This window comes from Ipomoea triloba, chromosome 1, assembly GCF_003576645.1.
Source record: "Ipomoea triloba cultivar NCNSP0323 chromosome 1, ASM357664v1".
Classification (NCBI taxonomy): domain Eukaryota; kingdom Viridiplantae; phylum Streptophyta; class Magnoliopsida; order Solanales; family Convolvulaceae; genus Ipomoea; species Ipomoea triloba.
In genome coordinates, this window is record NC_044916.1 from 1,956,855 (window position 1) to 1,978,791 (window position 21,937).

The following is a 21,937-nucleotide window of genomic DNA, read 5'->3' on the forward strand; positions in this document are numbered from 1 at the left end:
ATGTGTTTTATGTTGAAAGTTTTTGTGTCTTGTGCTATGAAATTTTGTACATTAAGTGTTAGTTTTGTACTTGGAACAAATTGGTAGTTGTGCCTTATGATGTGTTTTGTGTTGTGAAATTTTGTGTCTAGGAACATAAATTTTGTACCTATATCAGATTTGAAAAATAAACAAATATATAAAATATTTATGTGTCGTGTTGTATTTTTTGTATTTTGTGTTATGAAATCTTTTATCTTATAAGTATGAATTATGTACCTCGTTTTGATTTAAAATCCACAATACTACGTGGATCTTGGTCCATAATCCACAATACTACGTGGATCTTGGTCCATGATATAAATTGCTGTAATATGCCAGTCAATACATGCCCTATAACGAAGGAATGTTACCATTCACAATCAGGCAGCTTTGGGGTTAGGTGTACATTCTTTGTTATAAACTTAAAATTTGAATCTTTCATTCATGTCTCTCTTAAGGTATACTTTATACAAAATTTTATGGTTATGCTTTTGGAGCTCGTCAGTGACTAATGAAATAATGATAATCTAAAACAAAATTAGTACAAAGTTTAAAAAATTTAAATAGAATTTTTTAAAATATTACTCTTAATATTGAGAGGCCACCAACCCATTCTCCACCCAATCATTATTCCATGATCTACACAACTCATGAATAAAAGATACATTATTTATTTGTATATTGTATATTATTTTGTATGCTATAAAATACGGAGTAATATTTACTATATTAAAAATGTGTCTTTCGTTCAAAGTACACAGAAAATTTTGTCTCTTCCACCTTATAAGATTTATAATGAATCAAGCCTGTTTGCCTTGCAACGGGATGAGCTTCTAAATTCCCAACATGTCCCTTACTTCTTTGTGTGGCAGGACAAATTGACTTGACAAGTTAAACCCGTTTTAACAACTCTACTCGTCATGTAAAACAATCATAATGCAAATGAATAAGAAATAAAATAATATAACCAATCATTCTTACTTGATAAGGATCCGTCCTGTAGCTTAGTAGACTTAGCCATGAAACATAGCAGTGCTACCTTACACAAGACTTATCACTTAATAGTTAATACAATGAGAATTAGAAGTAAATATTATGCAATATTTATTTATGAATACCTTTGTACACATGTTGGGCATTGTCCGTTGGAACATAAGAATGACGTGTGTGTATATACTTCAAAATTTTTTAAAGATGTTCCCACTCTTTTCTCCCAAGTATAAATATTGCAACTGATCTCTGTTCTTACAGGTAACCCAAATAAATCCCAATAGTTCATAGGAAATTTTCTCCTGAACATTTTGGTTGAGGTTTCATATAATCTATCTGATGTTTATGAAATCTCAATATTGAAACCAAATTCATTTTCTTTTCTTGTCTATTGTTGTTTTTGTGCATTTCTTTCTGAGTTTTAGGCCACAACGCTAATTCTTTTCTCAAGAGAATATGCCGATGGACGTTTCGGAGGAAATCGTTGGATGTGATTCTGCTCCAACATCGGCCCCGGGATCACCTAAAGACAGGATAAAATTCTTGTGTAGCCTTGGAGGAAAGATTATCCCACGGCCGACTGACGGCCACCTCAAATATGTGGGCGGGGAGACGAGGGTTATCTCCATCCCACGAGACATTAAATTTCAAGGTAATTAATGGTTTTTTTTTTCATGAAATTGATTGTGGCATAAGAATCCCATGAAGATCAAATGCTTAATGCATTGGATCAATGGGGAAAATCCATTGCCCTGCATTTTGTCTAAAAGCAGCAAAACTCTTTGATTATTCTCTAAAACATTGTGTTTGGATTTAAGAAGATTGATGATGAATCAAAGCCTAAGTTATAAGGGTTCTCAATCAAGTATATTCTCTTCAAGCTTATTTCTAGGGCTTCAATGATCATGTTGTTATGGTGAAGAAATGTAATTCTTAGGATGTGAAAATGCATATATGATTAATTAATTAACAGAATTAATGAAGAAGCTGACGTACCAAATGGAAGGCGAGATGGCTCTGAAGTACCAGCTAGTGCCGGAGGATCTAGACGCCCTAGTTTCGGTGAAATCCGACGAAGATCTCCGCTACATGATCGACGAATGCGAACGCGTAGCCGCCGGCGGCTCCCCGAGGCTGAGAGCCTTCCTGTTCCCGGCGAAGCCGATTTTGCTAGACTCGCTAAACCACTCCGTGGAGGCCATAGAACAGCGCTACATTGACGCCATCAACGGCATCGTTCGCGGCGGCAACGGCAACAACGTCGCCGCGGTAGGGTTAACAAAGCCTCCGGCAGCGCGTCATAGTCTCGGCCAAAACCAAAACCAAAACCACGCGGTTTTCTCCGTTTCATCCACCTGTTCTTCTCCGAGATCTCCGGATGACGACGCTGCGAGTAATCACGATCATTTGATGATGAATGGAGGCGGTGCGTGGAGCAGCGGCGGGAAGAATAATCGGATGCATAAGGTTCAGAGCATGCCGAGTTTCGGAAGCTTGAATAATGTTCAACAACAACAGCAAAGTAGTAACGGCCATTACAATGCTCCGTATGAGTTTTCGCCGTCTCATCACGTGAATTACAGGCAGCAGCAGCAGCGCCATGGATATCAGAATGGAAGCAGGCCGACGGCGACATTGGATCATTTCAGAGGAGTGAACAGGATGGTTTCGGGTAGGGCAATGGGGAATCCGGGTCCGGCTCTTCAATATAACAACAACAGCTATTACGCCGCGAGGCAGAGCCGTCAACCGTTTAGTATGATGGGTGGTCAGTTTGATGATTTTTATGAGAGAAGTGAGAAAGGCGCTATGAGTGCTTCTCAGAGTCCTCTTCGCCTTAGCCCCCGATATGGTCACGCCTTCAGGCCGTGGGATGCTCATGTTGCACCTGTCGAGATTCCACACTTTTGATCCAGGTACAATCATCTTACTTTTAAGTTTTAATCAATATTTGTATAAATTTAGTACTCCAATTATTTAATCATTGATCAAATTAGCATATTTAGTCTAGAAAGACCAAATATGCCATTTTGACCGTAATTGAACAAACTAAATATATAGCTGGTTCACATATTAAGGGCAATATTTGATAATATATGAAATAATGTATTTTACATACACAAATAATATTTGACAAAGGACTAAGAGGTAAATCAACCTAAGTTGGTATTAGTTCAAAAGGTCAATACACCACTCTCACTTATATTCAAACTTGTAATCAAGTTTTTTTTTAATAGACAAACTAAAATAATCTCAGCTCGCCAAACTAATCCTAATCTTTCTTTCTTTTTTTTGGTACATCGAGTATAGAAGAATTGTCTAATTTGAAATCACAATGCACACAGTGAATAAGTATTTTTACTCTATAGATGTTGAAATTGATGTGCAATTGTTGTGGTTTTTTTTATAGGCGTGTATGTATGTAGCCGAAAGAAGTGTAAATTACAACCTTGGATGTTAGAGCAGCGAACCTTCCCAGGCAACCTCTTGGAGTATTTCTGAGGCTGGGTCTGATGAATTTTAGAGGCTATTGTATTTGTTTTGTAGTTGTACACGAAAACTGGGGCAACAATAAAAGCATTACTATTATCAGAAGTACAGAGTTTAGCATTGTTCATTAACATTATATCGCTCCATTCGCTCAAAGATTGAGTAAGAACCCACATCATTGAAAACAATTATTGAATTCTATATCAAAAGCTCTCCATGTCTTTCACCTCACCTCTAGCTCCCGATTATGTAACTCAAACTTTCTCAAACCTTGACTAGAGAAGGTTGTTGCATGAAAATTAGAAGCTTCGTCTCCTTGTATGCATGCACTAGATGAGGGAAGTCGAAAAGAGGAATGGCTCAAAATTTACCTTGGGGTGGGAGGGGGGAGTCTTACTTGCTGTCGGTGAAATCGGCATCAATGACATCTCCATCGGGTCCCTTCCCTGATGATTCTGATGGCCCTGCTGACCCCCCACCGGGTGTTGGACCAGCGCCAGGTGATGCACCGGGCTGATTGTAGAGTGATTGACCCAGCTGCATGACTTCCTGGTTAAGTGCAGCCATAGCATCCTTGATGGCCTGAGTTGACCCTCCCGAGATTGCATCTCTAAGTTCTCCTAGCTTAGCCTCGACTTTCTCTTTCACGGGACCTGGTACTTTGTCTCCGAGTTCCTTTAGCTGCTTTTCCGTCTGGTAAACAACAGAGTCTGCCTGGTTCTTTGTGTCTATCGCATCTCTCTTCTCCTTGTCCTCCTGGGCAAATCTTTCAGCCTCATTAACCATCCTCTCTACCTGCATTAGATAGAATTCATTGGAATCAATTCATGTGAGAACTGTTTAAAACATCATAATTCACCAAGATGCAGATCCAGTTAATTATCCAAACAAAAGTTCGAAGATCTAAGCATCAAGTATGAGCTGTTGCCAAGCGCAAATGCTGCATCTAATAGCCAATTGAATTTGAAAATGTACCTCATCACTGGGTAATGTGCTGGCTCCTGTAATGGTTATGTCCTGCTTCTTCCCAGTGCCCTTGTCAATAGCAGTAACAGAGAGAATCCCGTTTGCATCAATGTCAAATTTGACCTCAATTTGAGGAACACCACGAGGAGCAGGAGGAATTCCATCGAGACGGAAGCTACCTAGAGACTTGTTGTCCCTCACAAATTCTCTCTCACCTTGGAGGACATTAATTTCTACACTTGTCTGACCATCAGCAGCTGTTGAAAATACCTCTGATTTTGATGTAGGCAGGGTTGTATTTCTGGGGATAATCTTTGTCATGACACCACCCAGAGTTTCCAAACCAATGGATAATGGAGTCACATCCAAGAGAACAATATCACTTACATCTCCAGACAAAACACCAGCCTAAATAAATAAACCAAACTGGATTTAGGAATCATAACAAGATAAAAAAAAAAAACTGGTGCAAGTATGATTACTACAATGTGCAAAAATATGTCTAACCTGAACTGCAGCACCAAGTGCAACAACTTCATCAGGGTTAACAGTGACATTAGGGTCCTTTCCAGTCATTTTCTTGACTAATTCCTGAACAGCAGGAATCCGAGTTGAGCCCCCAACAAGGATCACTTCATCAATATCACTAAAAGAGAGCTTTGCATCTCTTAAGGAATTTTGAACTGGTGTTTTCAGCCTGATGAGAAATAGGAGAGAGTATAATTAGAACAATGTTTTAGCAAATGGGTGTACAAGCAGCTTCACAGTTACTGAACCTGTCAAGCAAGTCTGAGCACAGCTCCTCGAACTTAGCTCGAGTAAGAGTGGTTTCAATATGCTTAGGACCATCTGATGTAGCAGTAATAAAGGGCAAGCTGGGAAAACAGACAGAATATAGTCAGTAAAGAATTTGCAATATATTCTATTGTTTCTCTTTGTTTAGAGCAGTGAGTTCACAGTGTGCTTTAAGGAGGAGTCATAAGTTTTTAAATTAACATGGTGATACCTGATGTTAGTCTGTGTTAATGATGACAGCTCCATCTTAGCTTTCTCAGCTGTCTCGGTTAGACGCTGAAGAGCTTGTTTGTCCTTGAGAAGATCTATGCCTTCATCCTTCTTGAAATTTGAAGCAAGCCAATCCACAACTCTCTGCATGTAAGCAGCATGGATAAATGACTCTTGAAATAGCAAATAACTCAGAAGCCAAACTAGGTGAAATTAGAAAGAAGTTGAAAATGCAACTAAACTAAGAACTTTCTTCTTGGGGAATAACAAAGCATACCTTATCAAAATCATCACCACCAAGATGGGTATCTCCAGAAGTAGACAACACCTCAAATACACCATCACCAACCTCAAGAACTGTACTCAAAAACAAAACAGCATCATTAGCACATCTTTTCATGGGATTCACATTATTCTATGATTTCTATCACAGAAACAGTACATTATCATCTATCAGCATAGAATGAATTTGAACATTTCAAGGAAATAATTTGAACATAACCAAGCTCTGAGCATGCAAGGAACGAAGTACAAAGAAGGTTGAATAGATACCTGATACATCAAAGGTTCCACCTCCAAGATCAAACACCAATATTGTTTCATTGTTTTTCTTTTCAAATCCATAGGCCAGTGAAGCAGCAGTAGGTTCATTTATAATACGTAGAACCTCTAAACCAGCAATCCGACCAGCATCCTTAGTTGCTGTTCTTTGAGAATCATTAAAGTATGCAGGAACTGTAACAACAGCCTTGGTAACTTTGTCATTCAAAAACTTTGATGCATCATCCACAAGCTTTCTCAAGACCTAAATCAGTCAAAATGATGAAATCCACAGAAATTTAGATAAGAGAAATCAGTCTAAAAACAATCCACTAGCACATTCAATCACAAACAAAGATCAGTGGTTCAGTAACCTATCATCCATTGCACATTAAAGATCCCTATTACATGTGCTGTAGTATTTCAATAACACATCAACTAAATTTCCATTGTTTACATCCTAAAGAATATGTTTTATTCATTGAATAGTAGTGCCTATAAAACTTGAGTCCCTTTGAATCAGGATTATGGGGAAGCTAATTCATATACAGAGAAGGCATACGACAAAACTTAAGTGCATATACAATAAGTGCATATACAATAGTGGCATAACAGGAACTCTAAAAATGTGAAAGACATGCGGCTAATACCTGAGCAGAGATTTCTTCAGCAGCAAATTGCTTTCCAATTGCAGGACAGTCGAGCTTGACGTTTCCATTTTCATCTCTAATAACATTGTAGGAAACCTGCTTAGACTCCTCATCTACTTCAGCCATCTTCCTCCCAATAAACCTCTTCACAGAGAAGAAAGTGTTCTCCGGATTAACAACAGCCTGGCGCTTCGCAATCTGTCCAACGAGCCTATCCCCATTCTTAGTGTACGCCACCACCGAGGGAGTAGTCCTCTGCCCCTCGGCATTCGTCACAATGGTCGGCTTCCCTCCTTCCATGGCCGCCACGGCAGAGTTAGTCGTCCCGAGGTCAATCCCGACAACTTTCTCAGCCACGACGCGAAACGGCGCATTTCTCCGATTGCAGGCGCTCTTCTTCAGATTGAATCCGAAAGGTGCCTTGTTTAATCTCTGCCCGAAAAACACCGTACCTGGCGGCTTCTTACTCAAGGAGGATGGTTTAGTTGAGAAATGCGTAGCTCCAAGAGCGTGAATTTGAGCTGTAGACGACGCCATCAAGGTGTATAGGAAGAGCACTGTAGTAGTGTTACTGCGTAGAGAGAGAGAGAGAAGAGAGGTAGAGATATGGGGGTTGAGGGGAAGAGAGAAAAACCCTAACCCTGGCGAGAGAAGTTGAAGATGGAGGGGAAAATGTATAAAGAGAAGAAGATAAGGGGAGAGTGGAGTTAGGTGAGGCTACGTCGACAGTTCTAGAAACTTCTCTCTGCCTTGTGAAAAACGAACTTATATACGTTAATATACAATTATTATACATAAGCTCTCTATTATTATTATTTAAGGGGTATTTTTTTTTCTTTTACCAAATAAGAGTTGCATAAATTTTGACTTGTGTTCTTTTCAAAAAAAAAAAAAAAAGACCTTGTGTTCAAACTCTCCAAAAGATTCCCCGTGAGTAATCATTGTGCAATCGTTATATCGTAGATAGAGTCTATAGTGCAAACCCTAATTCAATACACAAAATTTGATTTCATAAAATACATAATTATGTGTATTATATTAAGTGTTTCTCTATCCCCAATCATATAATTATGTGCATTATGAACATGAATTCTGTATTTTATAAAGTCAAATTATGCATATTAGACTATGATACTAAGACATGATCAATCGATCTTCGATCTCAATAATTAATTGGATTACTGGCCTACCCTGTGCAACTAGCTCATCTTCAGAGGTATAGTGACAATATGAACAAGGCGGCCCCACGAACAACAAACCCTGTTTTTAAGGGAGTCATTTACTTAATATGAATTTATTACTTGATGCAATAAACACTTGCCCAGAATTGTACACTTGAAGGCATAAAATGTGTATTTGAAGGCTAAAATTCTAAACTCGAAGGCATAAATATGTTCAATCGAAACAATTGATAGTAGCAATAAATATTGGTTCATAACTATGCATTTGAATGCACAAAAATTTACACTTGAAAACCAAAATTTTGCAGCCAGTTACAAAGATTTCCTAAAAGAAAAATTAAGTATCAAGAGAATATATGTACTCGAAGAATGGAAAATATGCACTCGAAAAAAGAAAATATGCACTTAAAAAAAAGAAAAAGAAAAATATACACTCTAAACTTACCTTCTCAAATTACAACAATGTCACTGCACGTTTTTTAATTATTTTTCATTCTAGACTATTGATTTGGACTAGATGTATGGTTGAGATTTAACTTCTTTTTTTTTTAACCTAAAGCCTTCCTTCGCATTCGACATGTAATATGTATATAGGTGCAACACATTCCACTAGGAACATCTAATTGAAGGAGCAAAAAGGAGGAAACCATTCAAGTTTTTATCAATTTTGATGAGAGTAGAAGGAAACCATTCAAGTTCTATCAATTTTGATAAGAGTAGCTTTTCTTCTACTCTGCAGGATCTCATCTCGAAGACGGTCTTCGATGCCTGATTCACCAAGAGAACGATGCTTGAAACTCGAAAGCCATAAATGATGCAACTCCTAAGACATCCCGGTGAATCCCCAACATACGCTAGAGTCGTCATGTTGTTATAATACTCTGAAATTTAGCGGGAGTATTGTTTCTGAGGCAGTGCTCTCCAACCAATATCCCGCCTGAAAAATCCTCCCGGCCAATTAATTTGCTCGACAGCTTGGTATGCTCTGTCCCGTGCCTCTTGAAGATCTTTTCCTTTTGCGGTGACCCCAAGAACACGTCCCCCGGTTGCAATGAAATTTCCATCTGCATCTAGAGCAGTTCCAGCATGGAATACTTTAACAGATGGAGCCACTTGCTCAGCTTCATCGAGTTTCTGAATCACAGTTCCCTTCTTGTAATTTCCAGGATAGCCTTCACTGGCCATGACTACCACCATGGCTGACCCAGCAGACCAGTCTAAAGATACCCCATTTAGCTCTCCACGACAAGCTGCAAGCAGGACTTGGACCAAATCGGACTCTAAACGCACCATCAATACCTGCAAAGTGTATTAAGAAAGCAGATATTCAGACTAATTCTTGCAGAGAGCAGTTGCATTATAGTTAATGATCGACATTAAACAGTTATAGCATTCAACGATCATCTTTTTCCAACATAACAGGAAGTCTCTCTTGTTTATCACCTAGCACGGCACAGGTTTGTATAAAACATTCAAACATTTGTCCATAAATCGTATGTTACAGAATTGCATTGAACGCTTCCAGTTATGACCACCAATCCTCCCCCCCCCCCCCCAAAAAAAAGCACTATGTTCAATTATCCTTCGGTTTCTGCGACTGAGAGTTGTTCTATCCTGCTCTTTTTACAAAAACATACTATTACAATTTAATTGTAGTATTTTGTAGCATTGTACATGAACATCTCCTCTAAGATAATATGCACTTTGGTCCAAGATACAGATAACAACATTCAACATTGAAAACCAACACGGCAATGCCAGAATTGAATATAAAGTAATCAGAGAAAAGAGAAACATTCAGTGGATCAGACATGGGAAATATTGTGAATTGCTGATAGCATAAGGAAATGTGTCGCCTAACCTGGCACTCAGGATCTCCAAAACGCACATTGTACTCTATTAACTTTGGTCGTCCAGTTTTCTTCTCAATCATTAACCCAGCGTACAGTACCCCAACAAACTTGCACCCTTCTGCATCCATTCCCTTTACAGTAGGAAGAATGATAGACTCCATAACCTCAGTTTGGAGATCTTTAGTCAAGACGGGGGCCGGAGAATAAGCTCCCATTCCACCGGTATTAGGTCCTGTATCACCATCTCCAACTCGTTTGTGATCTTGAGCGGATTCCAAAGGTATGGCATGCTCCCCATCTACCAAGGCAAAGAATGATGCTTCTTCACCTTCCAAGTACTCCTCAATAACCACTTGAGAACCAGCAGAGCCAAAAACACCTCCTACAAGCATCGAGTCCACAGCATCATATGCCTCATCAAGTGTCATGGCAACAGTTACTCCTTTACCAGCAGCCAATCCATCTGCTTTAATTACAATGGGGGCCCCTTGCTGTTTGATATACTCTTTTGCTTCTGACGCTTCTGCAAATGTTTGATACTGCACCAATTTATACATGTGAATATTATATTAAAACACCGCTTAAATAAGAATGAAATCATTCATGAAATGATGTTTAAGACACTACGCATCAGCTGCAAAAAAAAAAAGGTATTGCACCGATACAGTAGAAAGTAGGAAAGAAACCTTTGCTGTTGGGATCCCATACTTGTCACACAAACTCTTCATGAAGCTTTTAGACCCTTCCAAGGCAGCAGCTTCGGAGGAAGGACCAAATGCTAGAATTCCTGCCTTACCAAGATCATTACTAAGACCCGCAACAAGAGGAGCCTCAGGTCCAATCACAACCAACCCAACTCCCCATTTGTGGCAAAATGAGATCACATCTGAACTATTGGAGACATCGAGGTCCGATATACAGGTAGCATCTCCTGAACTAGAAATCCCGGCATTTCCAGGTGCACAAAAGACAGCATCACATGAAGGTGATCGTTGTAAAGCATAGCAAAGGGCATGCTCCCTCCCTCCTCCACCAATGACCAGCACAACCACTCTTTGTTCTACAATGAAAACCAACTTTGGCAGCTGATTGATGATTCTCGATTAAATAAAAGTACAGAATTTTCATTAGGCAATATATATATAGTTATATACACACACACCTCTCTCAGGAGTCAGTCATTGGAATTGAAATGCACATCTAATGAGAATTTAAAAAATGTACAGAAATCTTCCTGGAGAAATAATTTATTAGTTCATTTCTATTATTTATTGAACACAATTTGGACTGGAAAAATCAAAGAGGAGACATTGGATTCTTACGAGAAGCGCCGTCGAAGGAAGAAAGAGCGTTGAGGACCGGATTAAGTGAGCAGTAAGAAGTGAAAGCACGCCGAGAAGTAGAATTAAGCCGAAGATTGAAGCAATCCAAGTTGACGTGTCCGGTGAAGGACAAACGCGGGTGGTTGGCGTACAGCTTGGCAGCGTAGTTTTGCTGACGGCCGAGGAAACTCAAAGCTGAATAAGAAGCTGCTGCAGTACTAGACGAAATGCAAGCCATTCAACAAGCTCTTGAAGGTTATGGGTGAGATATAGGGTAATTGGGGAGGGTTCTCAGCAATGAGCAGTGACTGCCGCGACGGTGGCTGGTGGTAGTCGCGGCGTTCTGATGAATGAAAGGGGATTGAGGTTAAAGTGTTAAACCCTGACTCAAGAGTCTATTATAGGCAAAGTAACATCTACATATTAATCTATTATAACATATTGACAGTAGAACACATTAGATATTAATCTATTATAACATATTAACAGTAGAGTACATTAGATATAACATATCTGATAATTATTAACCAAAATCTTATAATTGCAGCGTGCGGCAGCAGCCGAGGCCTGCAGCCCACACCAGTGGCTGCTGTAGCGGCCGCAGCTGGCAGCACCAGCAGCCACAGCAGGGGTGAGCAACGGTCGGTAACCGACCCCAAAAAACCGATTGAAACTTTTTACCATCATAGCCGACCAAAACCAACCAAAGTAAGTGCTGCAAATGCTATAACCGAAAGAATAACAAATAATTCCACAATTAATAATTAAAAATTCTAATGTGCAATACTACATAATTCAAATCCAAAATAAATAAGTAGACAAAATGTTTTAAAGCCAGTGTCCAGTACATTAATATTTTTTGAATTGAAACTTAGAATGATGATAGAAACATTGTCCAGTACCCAGGATTAGAAACAATGTAGAGCTGTCATGAATTTAAACTTACAATGATGATAGTTTTAAGATCAATTATGTTTTAACAATACTAAAAATAAAGAACATAGAGCAAAATTAGTAGTAGCAGGCTAGCAGCAGCAGTGAGCAGAAGCAGAAATAGTAGCAAAGTCAAAAAAATTAAACTAAAGACAAATAATTAAACTAAACATGAACAGAGAGTTAGAGACTTCATTGTTAAAGATAACTAACCAAATATGTAAAAAATTTACCGGAGAATGACCGGAGTTTCGCCGAGCGCGGAGGGCGTGAGGAGGTGAGAGACGAGGGAGAAACCAGTGAGACTGTGAGAGACGATAAACGAGGGCGGAAGAGCGGAGAAGTCGAGAGTCCGAGACGGAGAGACCGGAGAGTGGAGAAGCTGAGAAGCGGAGAAGGGTAGGGCTAATGGGCTATTGGATATTTGGATTGGGCTAAATATTATTTGTTTTGGGCTATTGGCATACTAGAAGCAGCACTATTGTTTTGGGCTATATATATATATATATATATATATATGTAATGTGTGTGTGAGAGAGAGGGGTCATGTGAGGGCAATTTACATCATGGACCAGGGTTCACATAACATTATCGATCATGAATTGAAATGATGAAATACATAATTCATACTCATAAAATACAAAATTTCATAACACAAAATACAAAAAATCATAACACAAGACACAGTATTACAGGCCCTAGAATAAAACAAGGTACATAATTTATAATTGTAAGGTACATGACTTATTTGGATAAATATGGAGGATTAATGGGGTAACCCAAGCTATAATTGAGTTAGTCTTTTTGGTTCGAGCGATAAGTGGGACACCCTGGCTTATCTCCTTGGTTTGAATTAGTCAACTATTAGCAACTTAAGTTATGGTTTATCTTCTTGGTTATGAGCAATTTATGCTCCCTTATAGTCCTTTGCCGACTAAGATCACAATATAAAATGTACCTAATGCATACTATCAAGTAGTGGCTAAGGAATATTAATAATACAATTGGTATGTTTTTTGGACAAGGCAAGTAGTTGCTAACGATAATTGATAATACAATTGGTATTTTTTGGGCAACGAGGAAAATTCAAGGGTGTACACTAGCCACTAGGTAATAACCCATAAGTTACACTAAAAAAACCATATGCAACAGGTTCGAATAGCATGTGCTATATATTCAATTGAGAAACTTATAATCACTATCCAAAGATGTGCAGAGGATAAACCCTGTTACTGTACAATAACCACACACTAACCCCTATGCAACCAACTTGACCAAAAAAGTGTCTGCCAAGAATTTTGGGGTGTATAATGCTTTAGTAGAAGTCACATATAGATTGGCATGATAAAGCAATGCAAATGCATATGCAGTGATCAAACCCACTTGCTAGCTGTAGGACCAAAAGCTCTGCATCATGCATTCAACTAGTTTTAAGTCACCACTTGAAAAACAAAGCAAACACATAAAATGGTCCATTAAATTCAGATATAGACACAGCTAGAAGGCATAAAAGGAACATTTCATTTCAGCAACACCCTTCATAACTACAACTATTCCCATAACTTGGGAAATTAGAATCTAAGCAAATCCGATTCTGATTCCCCTTCTTTAAGTTAAATAACTCGAAGAATGTCATCAACAACAAGCAATCTTTCAGAAACCCCAATCAGTCAAGTCAAGCCTAGAATTACCATCAGCCATAAGGCTATTACTCTATTGCCATATCCATAATGGGAACTATAGAGAGCATTCACACAATCCCATATTTTTGTATATACATTCAACGAAAACAAAAGCATTCATTCGCCTGTAGAACTAAATATCTCGACAACCACCTATGGAACTAAATATCTTGATAACCACCTGAGTCAAAGGCGGGGAAGCCAGGAACAGTGCGTCCATGGCTCTCCTGATGAAAGGGACCGCAGCGAGTCAAAGTAAACACCCCGGTTAAAATTGTGGTGTTGATTGTGTGGTTGAAATGACGCACCTGTCCTGTTTCCATCATCGTTATCAAATGTTCACCTCGCTGAACAGTAAACAACACGCCAATATCTTAGGTGTCAGGCGACTCAAAGTTCCGCTGAAGATCTTCAAATCTTGGCCTCAGCAACCTTGGCTCACTCCTGACCTGTTTGAGCGAAGAGTGCGGCCTCCAGCCACTAGAGGGTATACTTTTTAATATGGTAGACAACCAAGAATTTCACTGCAGAAGGATTCCAAGAAAACCACGGAAAGTAAGAGTCTGAAAAGAGTCAGCTCCCCGAATTAGAAATTTCATTCCTTGGGAAGGTGCGGGAGGAAGTTAAAATTACCAGCAGCTCATCAAAAACATATTGAAATATACCTACAAACGCAATGCTCCAGCACAAAAATAAAAATCGAATTGCAAAGTGTACAAAACGAGTGTGAACAATAGCTCGGGGAAGGATCACAGTAAAACAAGAACATAGAAGATTTTGTAAAACGGCAATAAATAGGGAGAAGGAAATTAAAAATCCATGTTAACATACCATAATTAACAAAATTAAGAACCAGAACTTGACCTTTGGACCCATACTTGCTTCTGCATTAGCATTAAGTCATAACAAAGATGTTATCATGACTGAATGAATTGCATCCCATGGAAAACAATTTTATAACTTCGAAACCATAATTCTCAAAGAAAGCAAACTCACCTCATGGCCACGGGAACCATATCCAGAAGGACCTCCCCTTCTCGATGGTTTTCCTTCACCAACTGAAGTGCCATCAGCATCTTTCATACCATGTGCTGATCCACGCCGAGCACCATGTCGGTATATACCTAAATTGATCAGAAAGTTGTGTAAGTTACCAAGCACACACAATCCTTAAAAATAAATAAAATTAAAAATTAAATAGCAGATAACAAATAACCATTATCGACTGATGAATGAGAATTGCGTCCACTTCCAACGGGTCTATAGTCTCCAGTCCGTGCAATTGATGTATCCTTTTTTATTTCCAGATGCCCACCTAGATATTGCAGTAGCATAAAAACTTGAGTAATTTTTAATAATAAAGACCAAACTGAACCCTACCATAATGATTCACAATTTCGCATATATGAACACCCAAAGCTTTATTAGAAGGTAAGTAAACTGTACTGATTTCAATTTTCCAGCAGAAAAAATTAGCATCACCGTTTTTAGAAGTGTCAAAATATTATATTGAGCAGACCTTCAGTAGAATCTTGCACTTCGGTGGATTGGTTGGACGAAGACAAATGTTCATCACCTGCTTGTGAGCTATTAGAACGACGAAGTGGCGTCCAGACACCACGATCAGGCTTATCCCTACTCCTTGTACGTTTCTCCAGCTTCTCTATGTGGATATTGTGTGGTTCATTCCCAGTAACTTTATCCTCATGTGATCCATTACAATCCTTCTGAGATAACTGCATCGTTGGTGGCCTAGGAGGTTTTATGTCCCTGTCCTGGATTTCTTGTTCTGATTGAACTGCAGAAGATAATTGATTCTGGTGAGCGTCCTTGAGAAGTATACTTTTAACTATTCTCCTGCTAGCCTCATGTCGTTGATTCGGCCTAGGAGCAGACGAATTGAGCATATTTTGGAGAGCAACTTCTTTTTCCTTTCCTTTGGTCAGCAAGATTTTCTTCCCACTGTCAGCAGTTCCAGAACCTCCTGAGACAAAATCAATGGGTTTCATCGCAACGGTAAAAAAGTTTTTTTCCAAGGTTGTGGAAGAGAAATATTCAGTTATAAGTAGGCACGTGGCTACTTATGACAAGGAGTTCATTAAAAACCACATGGATGAAGCACAAGTAGACACATACCACTTTCACCATGTGCTGGGGCCACTCCATATGCATAAGGCGAAGTACCCGACTTGTCAGAGAACTTTTGACCATCACGTTTTGTTATAAGAATGTATGATTTCTCCTTGCCACTTACAACCTTAGAACTGTCCCGTGGAACATACTGTGTAAATCACAAGACTTGGTTAGCAATAGACTTGTCTGTTTGGGTGGGTGACGCTTAAAACTATCTCATTTCAAAAATGCTTGCCTATTATAATATCTTTATTCTCATTTGAGCTACCTGACTGTTTAATGTTTATTCAATTGGTCTGTATAATAAGGAGTAAAAACTCTGAACCTTTAAAACATAGCAGGTCTTAATCCTTTTTAGAAGAAAACTTACCAATATAGTTGAGAAGAGTGTAGTTTCAAGGGACGGTTAAATGTAATGAATAACAAACACAGTACACCCACAAGCAAAGGAATGATTACCAAGAAAAATAAATATAAAATCAATTGTCATAGAAAAATGATAGAACTGCATACCATTGTTTTTGAAGTCCTCCTCTTCTCAGAGCCTCGTTTAGATGCACTAGAGCTAGGACTTCCCGATGATGCTCCACCAACCCTTCTGGTTGATTTCCCACTAGGTACAGCCCTCTGTCAAACCAAGAAAGAAAATGATTAATTGGATTTGGTTACACTTTGAAATATTCAAAACCAAATTCATCCCGATATTATCAATTGTCTGTTTATGGCGGACAACCGAAGTAGCTGATGCTGGAAGAAATAAAGGCAAATGGGCTTGATATCAGTGAAAGATATCCTACCCGAACTCCAGTCTTTACAGCTCTTTTTTGACGCACATACTCCATTAGGGGAGTAATTATAAGAGCATCCTTGGCAGCAACTGAAAACCAAAAATAGGAAAACTTTTAATACCATGTGACCTAAATTCCAATCACAATCAACTCTAGACATCTCAATTTAGAAATTTAAATTAATCAGCATGTGTACTCTAACTAACCAGTTCGTTCAGCTTCCCTCCTTTCTAATTGTATCTCTGCACTTGGAAGATACTCAACAGGTTTTGCAATAAATTCAAGGAACTCCATATATTCAGGATCTACAAGTCCATCAAATTATAAGTGATTGCAGAAATAAAGGGAATAGTATGTATGCCACAAGCAATTACCATATCAATTGAATACCTTTCAATATAGACCCATCACGTCCATCTTTCTTAAATCCCTGCTTTGGAACAAGCTGTGAAGGAGCATACTCAACAATTGTTTTAAATTGAGTCCCTGATATGCAAAAATGAACATATCTATCATAGAATGGAAATTATAGATGACAGGCAATTCGAGAATTACTTTTGTTAGAATCTAAGATTGGGCGAAGGTCAGTCAATCGGGCTATAATGCACATGGGCCAAACCACACTAAAAGACTGAATCCAATCAAAAAGCTAGTGTAGCCCATGGCTTTATAAACCCATATGTTCTCTCTTATTTTTTCAATGTGGGACTCTTAACAACTTTGCATGGAAATGAACAAGGTAGGAAACAAATAACTGAAGAACCCAACAATACAGGAGGACCAAATAGACAGCCTTGTACAAAATAAAAGACGAGCAAATTTGAACAGAGAGAGGTAATTGTCAAGTATATCTTTTATGTGTGATTGGCAATTACCTTTCTCATTAACAAATAAATGTCCATTAAAGAAATCTGCAAACTCAACAACATCTTCAGGTCTCTTAAATTCAACATAGGCCCTTGAATAAGTTTGTTGTTTCTGGCTGCAAAAGCAATTGTTGCAAAAAAAGAGGCATCAGTAATATCTTTCCGAATTATTTTTTTAAAAAAATGTCATAGTTACGAACTTGACTTATTACACAATAATCTGCCTCAGATTGAAAGTATATAAATTGAATCTCTGATTATGACAAGGATGCATCTTGTAATACTCATTGTTAGCATAGAAAAAAAAAAAGTAAAAAAGAGTTGAGATTCAAAACGGAACAATGTAAATAGTACCAACGTAACATTTAATTAAGAAATTACATCACCAAATGAACAACCTAATAAATAAATATCCTCACCCAGTCACCCCCACCCCCCACCCAAAAAAAAAATGGCATCCAAGGAGTGGTCAGCCATTCCGACTTTATGAGCATATCTAGAAAACAATAATAACAAGAGTTTCAAGTACCGACAATCATAATAAATTTGATAAAGATAGCCAAAATAATTTGATGTGTACTCATTGCATGACAATCTTACAGTCCAGAACAAAGCCAATAACAGACTAGGACCACTCTAAGTATAAGAAGGTAAAGACATGCCCAAATCCAACAGCACGAGAGAACCCAAAATAATTGCCGCCATTTAAAATAGGCATGAAACTCCTTTTTTTCAACCCATAAATCAGTAAAGGTGTGTTCTAATCCTAAAATGGTATTTCCTCTATTTTTCCCTCCATCCCCATGACCACCATTACTCCCAAAAACAAAACACCTTCCCCAAGAAATGCAAGCCTACATCACCATGCCCAATCCCCAGCTCCAAAAAAGGAAAGTGACTCTTTAACATTGTCCCAATCCCCTGCTTGGAAACTCAAATTTAGCTCCACGTGCAAATGCTTCTCCAAACTTTCAACTTTCATATATCCACCCCATACAAAGCATAAAGACATACTCTGATGCTAAATTCCTAAACATCTTCCAAAGTTTAATATCCCAACTAAATGACTTCAAAAGTCAGCACAACCTCGTAGATACAGAATCAGTCATCAATTATAGCAATATACGGCACAACTCGAGATGAAAACAGGATCCCATATCCAAAATAACAATCGAGAAGGAATAACACTTGTCGGTAATAAGAGACGATGAAAAAACACCATATATCAAGTTATACAATGAAGAAAAAACTCAAAAGACCTGATTTTTCCGGGGTGAAAAGAGAGCCAGTTGTAGCGGCCAGAGAAGCGAGAATCAACTTTCTCTAGGAGCGTGGCCTGTTGAAGTGTGGGCGGCAAGTGCCGCAACACCACTTTGGCTCGATCCAAAGGAACCTTCATGCGCCAAACTGGAAGCTCGAAACCCTAGGCCTACTGAATCGACTCAAAAACAAATAAAAATAGGGAGAAGAACAATATATCACCAAAAAGAACCGATAGACCCTCCAGAAATCACATTTTCTCAGCGTTATCAAAGGATCAACTAAATTTCTTGAGGCCTATTTTCCGATTCAAATCCGTATGACAATGCATTAGAGAGAGAAAGTCGAACGGAGATATGGCAGACCAACGGGATTACGAGACTGAGGATTTTGTGTACGTGTGTATATATATATGGTATATGTTATACGTGTTATACGATTTTTATACGTACAGTTGCGCTTGTTTTCTTCAGTATAGAGAAAAAAAATTATTCCTAAAATTTAAAAAATAATAATACTCCGTAATAGTCATTTTATTCTATTAATTATGTTATAATGATATATTGGATTATTGAAACGTGGTAAAAAAAAATAGGAAAAAGTGTCAAATAGGCCACTGAACTTGTAGCTTTTGTGCAATTGGGTCATTGAACTTAAAAAGTGTGCAATTCAACCATCAAACAAGCAAAATTTGTGCAATTAGACTATTTTTACAAAAAATTTTAATTCAATTTGAATTAAAAACATTTCAATATTGACTCCCAACTAGTATGGTATAAGAAAATGCCACTCTTAATACATATATGTTAGTAATATAATTGGATTTTACCAGAAAAGTTTTGTAAAAATGGTCCAATTGCACAAATTTTGTTTGTTTAATGGTTGAATTGCACACTTTTTAAGTTCAATGGCCCAATTGCACAAAAACGATAAGTTCAGTGGTCTATTTGACACTTTTTCCAAAAAAATATTAAAAATGTTCAATTTGAATTGTGAACATTCCGTATGTAAATTTTGTATTTTAAATTTAGGTCCACATAATATTTTCTCATTAAATTTGTGACCTCATTTGGTCTCTTAATTATTTCTTTTACTCAAGTTTATATAATTAACATTGATAGATTGAAAATTTAGTATCTCAATTATTAAAGTTGTCAAAACAGGCTTAACCAGTTGAGTTAGTCTGTCTCGCTTGTCAACAATGTGGGACGGGTTTTGAATTTTATGACTATACTTTGGTTGATTTTTTAGCCTGCCCCAACCAAAATGGCAAGATTGGCGGGCTGACATTGAGCCGTCAAGCATGCCTACTATGTATACATTATTAATATTAGTGTATATATATACATCATTTTATATAATTATATATATATATATATGTTAATATATTTATTTATATTGAAAAATGTATTAGTAAATGGTACTCCGTACTAGGGCTGTCAAAGTCCACCTCATTAGGCTCGCCCCACCGCGGGCCCAATTTCTGGCGGGCTTTTGCGGGCATGCCCGTTAGACTCGCGGACTAAGATTCATACAACCCTAGCTCGTCCCGCACGGGTTGGCGGGTGTGCGGTTGGCGGGCCCCGCGGACTTTTGGCTTTTTTTTTTATGTGTACACAAAATATTGTCTACACATGAATATAATATTCATGTCTACACGTACGCTGTGCACATGAATATGAATATATATTGATGTGTACTGTGTACACATCAATATATATATATATATATATTTATTTATTTATTTATTTATTTATTTATAAAAAAAAATATTGCGGGTCGCGAGCCAACCCGCAACCCGCGCAGGTCGCGGGACTTAGCGGGCTAGGCCCGCTTCTTCACAGGTCATTTTTTTTGTAGCCCTAACCCGCTCCACCGTGGGGCGGGGCGGGTCAGCCCGCGGGCTTCGGCCCACTTTGACAACAGTACTTAGTACATTGTATAAATTATTTATTATTGCCTTATAAATTCACATATTATGTATTTGAATATTTATTAACATTTATTACTGATAGGGATTATTCCCTGGTCAAAATCTTTGATCGATCTCCTTTGACCAATCTATCTACTTTAACCGGTCTGTCCGACGCTCCTTACCGGCCTATCTAATGAGGCATGGATTGGTGTAAAAGTGAGCGTATAATAGCCTGGAAGGATCGAACTGGGCATTGTGCTTTGAGCCCTGTCTGGTGGGCCCTTAGATCCCACTCTCTCTACATTTGGCCCACAGACAAAGGGCCTAGCTATAGCCCAGTGCATGTCCGCCACGTGGCGATCATGCCGCAGGGTCGGTACTTGTGCCCCTAACACGCTATATATACAGCATTTAATGGTGAAGTGGGGACTTTTTTGGTTGTTGACTCTTAAATAATCATTTTAGCTCAAGAATCTCTAACCCACTACCGGGCTATAAGTAAGATATAAAGTCATTGTACCCGATTCATAATCAATATACTTATTTTTGACCGTATTACCCTACGTTACTTCTTACGCCATCGTGTATTTACCATAACAATTGCTATATTATTTATTATTGTGTTCAACAAATTACAAGTACATTAATATATGTTTAAAACTTTAAATTATTCAAATTATTTTAGTATACACTTATTAACTTTTTTATATTAATTTTTATTTAAATTTAAAATTTTTAAATTTAGCGGGCCTCCATTAAGGCCTGCGGGGCGGGGCGACCTACTTTAGACCCGTATTTTGGCAGGCTTTTTAACTTACCTTCACCATATGGCGGGTTTGAGCAGACCCCACCCCGTCGGCCGGTTTTGACAGCTTTTATCAATTATGCTATTAATGGTAATTTGAGATGTACACCCTTAGACTATAATTCTCACACATCTATGAGCAACTTTGATTGGTTTACCTCTTTGTGATTCTTTGTTAACCTCAAGTAGTAGTGTGGGTTTCTCTCAACATCCATAAACTACATAAGGATAAATTTACAAAATCGTATGTCATTGCTTTACCTTTAGGTATTTGGTTATTCAAATAAAATTAAGTCAATTAAAATTATCACTATATTATTATTCACAATAAAAATATTGAGAATGCATTTAGAAAATTTTTATTCATGATACATTTTTAAAAATTATCTACCACGCTTGGTGCACGCATTATCTTCTCTCTATTTTCTCTGTACGAATGTTGTTAAACGAGTGAGTCAATTCATGATTCTTCACAATCGTTGTCATTATATACATCTTTGTTATATGTTGCTTCACATTAATTGTCACTATACATAC

The 21,937-nt window shown here is 38.1% G+C and overlaps 5 protein-coding genes across 9 annotated transcripts in view; 2 read left to right on the plus strand and 3 right to left on the minus strand.

Moving 5' to 3' along the window:
* The window catches only part of LOC116027221 (sterol 3-beta-glucosyltransferase UGT80B1), a 713,221-nt gene that overhangs the window by 282,110 nt on the left and 409,174 nt on the right, over positions 1 to 21,937 (plus strand). The window lies entirely within an intron of this gene.
* LOC116027437 lies at positions 1,301 to 3,606 on the plus strand. The gene is made up of 3 exons (XM_031269076.1): positions 1,301 to 1,663; positions 1,985 to 2,927; positions 3,422 to 3,606. Exons 1-2 carry the CDS (start codon positions 1,468 to 1,470, stop codon positions 2,920 to 2,922), a joined length of 1,134 nt encoding a protein of 377 aa, XP_031124936.1. The 5' UTR covers positions 1,301 to 1,467; the 3' UTR covers positions 2,923 to 2,927; positions 3,422 to 3,606.
* LOC116027124 (stromal 70 kDa heat shock-related protein, chloroplastic) lies at positions 3,573 to 7,342 on the minus strand. The gene is made up of 8 exons (XM_031268558.1): positions 6,663 to 7,342; positions 6,025 to 6,277; positions 5,750 to 5,829; positions 5,474 to 5,616; positions 5,244 to 5,342; positions 4,975 to 5,164; positions 4,477 to 4,875; positions 3,573 to 4,296 (listed from the first exon to the last, which is right to left on the minus strand). Exons 1-8 carry the CDS (start codon positions 7,197 to 7,199, stop codon positions 3,895 to 3,897), a joined length of 2,103 nt encoding a protein of 700 aa, XP_031124418.1. The 5' UTR covers positions 7,200 to 7,342; the 3' UTR covers positions 3,573 to 3,894.
* Positions 8,252 to 12,321, minus strand: LOC116027208 (phosphoribosylamine--glycine ligase). 2 transcript variants are annotated; one of them, XM_031268692.1, is made up of 5 exons: positions 12,185 to 12,321; positions 11,019 to 11,361; positions 10,383 to 10,756; positions 9,705 to 10,235; positions 8,252 to 9,142 (listed from the first exon to the last, which is right to left on the minus strand). In XM_031268692.1, exons 2-5 carry the CDS (start codon positions 11,254 to 11,256, stop codon positions 8,732 to 8,734), a joined length of 1,554 nt encoding a protein of 517 aa, XP_031124552.1. In that variant the 5' UTR covers positions 11,257 to 11,361; positions 12,185 to 12,321; the 3' UTR covers positions 8,252 to 8,731. The 2 variants fall into 2 exon arrangements, with proteins under 2 accessions (XP_031124552.1, XP_031124559.1); XM_031268699.1 differs by having other exon boundaries at positions 12,165 to 12,300.
* On the minus strand, positions 13,453 to 19,054 carry LOC116027230 (regulator of nonsense transcripts UPF3-like). Of its 3 annotated transcripts, none has more exons than XM_031268740.1 (12): positions 18,680 to 19,054; positions 17,430 to 17,536; positions 16,945 to 17,040; positions 16,761 to 16,859; positions 16,564 to 16,643; positions 16,280 to 16,393; positions 15,770 to 15,914; positions 15,153 to 15,614; positions 14,850 to 14,948; positions 14,630 to 14,757; positions 14,465 to 14,517; positions 13,453 to 14,157 (listed from the first exon to the last, which is right to left on the minus strand). In XM_031268740.1, exons 1-11 carry the CDS (start codon positions 18,817 to 18,819, stop codon positions 14,479 to 14,481), a joined length of 1,509 nt encoding a protein of 502 aa, XP_031124600.1. In that variant the 5' UTR covers positions 18,820 to 19,054; the 3' UTR covers positions 13,453 to 14,157; positions 14,465 to 14,478. The 3 variants fall into 3 exon arrangements, with proteins under 3 accessions (XP_031124600.1, XP_031124590.1, XP_031124608.1); XM_031268730.1 differs by having other exon boundaries at positions 15,153 to 15,617; XM_031268748.1 differs by lacking the exon at positions 14,465 to 14,517 and having other exon boundaries at positions 15,153 to 15,617.